Genomic DNA, 4175 nt, shown 5'->3' with positions numbered 1-4175 from the left:
TGTGTGTGTGTGTCTGTGTGTGTCTGTGTGTGTCTGTGTGTCTCTGTGTAGACATGCACGTACTATGGTACCTATGTGGGTGTCAGAGGGTAATTTTGAGGAATCTCTGTTCTATCATGTGGGATCTGGGAATAGAACTCAGGTCACCAGATTTGATGGCAGGTGCCTGTATCCTCTGAACCATCTCACTATTCTCCTCCTCCTCCCCCTCCCCCTCTTCAAGACAAGACTGATTTCATGTTGCACAAGCTGGCCTTGAACTCAGTAGGTAGCCATGGATAAGAGTGCTGGGTTACAGGCATGCACCACCATGCCCTGTTTACATGGCGCTGGTGCCAGACCCAGGGCCTTGCACACGGTAAGCAAACACCCTACCCTCTGAGCTACACACTCAGCAGGCCCTAACTAGAGTGCAGGTTAGAGCATGGCTGATGGGGACTGTACAGCTTGTGCTTCCTGCTAGTAAACTAGTCAAGCCAGGGTTGACTGGTGTGGACTTCAAACTATGGCCTGAAATGAAAACCAAACTGTAGCCCCAAGAGGGTCCCCAGATATCACAAAGGTCAAGGGGAGTGTGCTGCCTGGGCAGATGGAACTCCAGACTCTAATTCCCTCCCTGGCTGCACCTCCATTTGTTGGCATCCCACCAGCACACCCATCTACACATTTATTATTTAACCACATGCTCCTGCTGGGGCACTAGGTGATATAGTCACATGCACACGCACCCCCAGATTTCTCTTGGGAAATCCCACGATTGAGCTTAGTCATGGGGAGAGTCACAGCTCACTTCTGAACAGGACCTTGTTCCTAATGGCTTGATTTCCTTACTTCTAGGGCTCCGTGGATTTCCTCTCTCTTGATTTGTCTTATGAATGCCAAAGTATATCGACCCTACCACAGAAGCTGAGTGAACTGCAGGTAACGTGAGGGCTCTTTGATCTCGATGGTGGGTGGCAAAGGTCTGGACAGCTTCTTAGAAATGTGATGCTTTGGCTAAGGTGTGGGCTGAGCTTGCTAAATCAGACCTGCTGAGCCTGAGATGGGCTCCCCATGGGCTCACTGTGGGCTCTCTGTGTAGCTCTTCAGGTGACAGACTGCTTGCCTAGAATGTGCAGTCCTGAGTCCCATCCCCAGCATAGCATAAACCAAGTGTATAAATGCATGCTTGTAGTCGGAGATAGAGGCAAGAGGATTAGGAATTCAGAGTTAGTCTCAACTAAACAATGAGTTCAAGGCCAGCCTGGGCTACTTGAGACCCTGTTTGAGAGAGGATGGGGAAGAGAGGCCATCAACACAAGCAGCCACAAGAAAGGGTGTATGCAGAAGCCACCAAACCAGGACCATCAATAAAACACTTTTAAGTGAAGTCAAACATATTAGCCCGAAGAGAATTTCTCTTCATACCAAAGATACTGGAAAAATAAAAAAGAGGGAGGGACAGACTATGAGAGCCAGCCTTTGCTGGGAGAGCGTCTCCTAGAAATATTGAAAACTATAACCGTAACATCTCACCAACATGACAGTTGGAATGTGAGATCAGCAAGGATAACACCAATAAACGTGCAAAACTGGATGCTGAAGAGCCCATGAAGCCTCAACTCTGCATGAAATACTACAGGCAGCTGAGTAACGCTGGGAACGGGGGTGGGGTGGGGTTGTCCCCAGGGAAGAGCACACCAACTGAGACAGAACATGGACTCAACAGGTTATACTTAGGAATACTTGTACATAAACATACATGCAACTACATATATGCAGGCAGACAAACCATTCTGCCAAACAGGACATTCTCAGCCTCACAACCCAGAATATTTTCAAGCAAGCCACAGGTGCTTGTGAACATGGCGGCATCTTGGTTAAACTTCTTGGGTAGCACAGGCTCCTGACATGAGCAGATTGCCTTGCTAATATGGCTGCTGGCTTATGAGGTACCCGTCTGAAATAGGTTGCTGTAGGCATCATTTCCTCCGGGAAGAGCTGGTGGCTGATGGTCACTGACTAGTGTCTTTCTCCCTCAGAGTCCAAATCACTGTCCTTGGTAAGTGGGATGGCTAGAGGTCATTTCCAAAAGGAGAGCAGAGGGCATCTCACCTGTTCCCATTGCTAAAGGCGTACTTGCTGGTCTTTGTATCTTCTAGAACCTTGAGCCCAAAGTGAAAGTTTTCATCTATACCCTAAAACCTCAGGACTGCCCATCGACTGGAATGAGCCCCGCCTCACTGCTCTTCAGACTCCTGGAAGGTGACTGGGAACAACATGTGATAAGTGCTGAGTGATATTTTAAACACTGGCTTGTTGGATAGCAATACTGAAATCTGGGGTTTCCATGAGGGAGGGGCCTAGGAGAATGGCTAGACTGGGAGCCTGTGAATAAGGTCCCCGCCTTCCCTGGCAATGAGCTCCTACTCTCTGTCCCAAGACACTAAGAGGTTCTGTAGACATGCGAAGGATGCTCAATACGGACACGTAAATCTCCAGCCTCAGGTGGGAGCTGTTAGCATGGAAACGGCCTGTGTTCCCATGTTACCTGTAGCCCTGGTGGCACCTAAGATGCTAAAAACCTCTCGGTACAGGTCCTGCTGTTCCAGAACTCACTTTGTAGTCCAGGCAGGCCTTGAACTCTAGGATAGTCTTTTTTGGTGTGTGTGTGTGTGTGTGTGTGTGTGTGTGTGTGTGTGTGTGTGTGTGTGTGGTGTGTGTGTGTGTGTAGTATGCATGGTGTGTGCATATGTGTATGTGTGTGTGTAAATATTGGTGCAGTTGCATGAGGAACATTTCCTCTGGAAATGGAGTTAGAAGCAGCAGTGAGCCACCTGAAGTGGCTGCTGGGAACTGAACTCGGGTCTTCTAGAGTATGCTCCTAACCAGGGTCATCTCTCCAACCCCACACCCAGTTTCTTTATGTGCTTCTGGAGGCTGAACTTGGTACCTCATGCTTACCAACAAGGCACTTCACCAAGTAACTCCCTAGCCACCTTTTAAAAATGTTTTCCTAGTCAAGCAATAGTGGTACAGGCCTTCAGTACCAGCACTCGAGAGGTAGAGGCAGGCAGATCTCTGAGTTCGAGTCCAGCCTGTTCTGCAGAGTGAGTTGCAGGACAGCAAAGGCTACACAGAGAAACCCTGTCTCAAAAAAAAAAAAAAAAAAACACACACACACACACACACAAAACAAAAGGGTAAGAACCATTGCTTGGGGGTTGGTTGGTTTTAGAATGAGGCAAACTGCATTGTTTGTGTCTGATCTCACGTGCAGTCAACTAAGCTTCTTTTCTTACAGCCATAAACAAAGACCAAGTCCAGACGGTTGGATTTGATGTCAGTGCCTTCCTGAGCTGTACGTCTAGTTCTGAGGAGAGGTAATTCCACTTGCACAGTTAACTGTAAGAAACTGGTACTGTGGACTTTGCTGTTCTTTACGAAGCAATCACTGGGGACCACTGTCTTTGTCTCTTAGTGTGTGTGCGTGCACATGCCTGAGTGAGCATGCAGAGGTTAAAACAGGGCATCAGACCCTTGCAAGTGGAGTTCCCATGTGGGTGCAGGGCAGGCCCTCTGCGAGAGCAGTAATCTGTTTTACCTGCTGAGACATCTCTCCAGCCCTATCCTGGCCCCTTGAACTAGCAAGCATGTTATAGTCATCTAGCAGATGAGAGATGGAGGCTCAAAGGGAAGACTGGAGGAGAAGCAGTCCCTCCTAGGCAGGTATCTGGGCCCCACACAGCCTGCTTCCTCGCTGTCAGATTCTCCTAGGTGGACACATTAGCAGGGTTGAGATGTGATCCTGTGCCTTTTAGTTTAAGACCCTGGGAAAAGTGTGCAGAGCAGGCAGGCTCTGGGCAGCTGGATGAGTCAGTGGTCAGGGCACGTCAGCCAAGCCTGGAGAGCTGAGCCTGACTCCTGCGGCTCATGTGCTGGACGGAGATAACTGACACATTGTCCTGACTACTACCACACCACCCACATGCAGTGTGCACATGTGTGCCCGTGTGAGCACACACACACACACACACACACACACACTCTAAATAAATAGATAAAAATATAGGACTCGCAGCTGACTCAGAGGGCAAAGGCACTTACCCCTGTTTGCTTTCTATTGCTGCGATAGAACACTGACCAAAAGCAGCTTGGGGAAGATGGAGTTTACTTTGCCCTTTTTTTTTTTTTTG

The 4175-nt window shown here is 48.7% G+C and overlaps 1 protein-coding gene across 1 annotated transcript in view; it reads left to right on the top strand.

Annotated features, from left to right (window-relative positions):
• The window catches only part of Lct (lactase), a 47396-nt gene that overhangs the window by 14091 nt on the left and 29130 nt on the right, over nucleotides 1–4175 (top strand). The window contains exons 3-5 of the mRNA XM_021199233.1: nucleotides 838–921; nucleotides 2142–2244; nucleotides 3284–3362. Of these exons, the coding sequence (XP_021054892.1) occupies nucleotides 838–921; nucleotides 2142–2244; nucleotides 3284–3362 (266 nt within the window). The remainder of the gene's footprint in view (nucleotides 1–837; nucleotides 922–2141; nucleotides 2245–3283; nucleotides 3363–4175) is intronic.

Source organism: Mus pahari, chromosome 5 (assembly GCF_900095145.1).
Source record: "Mus pahari chromosome 5, PAHARI_EIJ_v1.1, whole genome shotgun sequence".
NCBI lineage: Eukaryota > Metazoa > Chordata > Mammalia > Rodentia > Muridae > Mus > Mus pahari.
The sequence above is the reverse complement of the archived record's forward strand: the minus strand, read 5'-3'. Positions and strand labels throughout refer to the sequence as shown.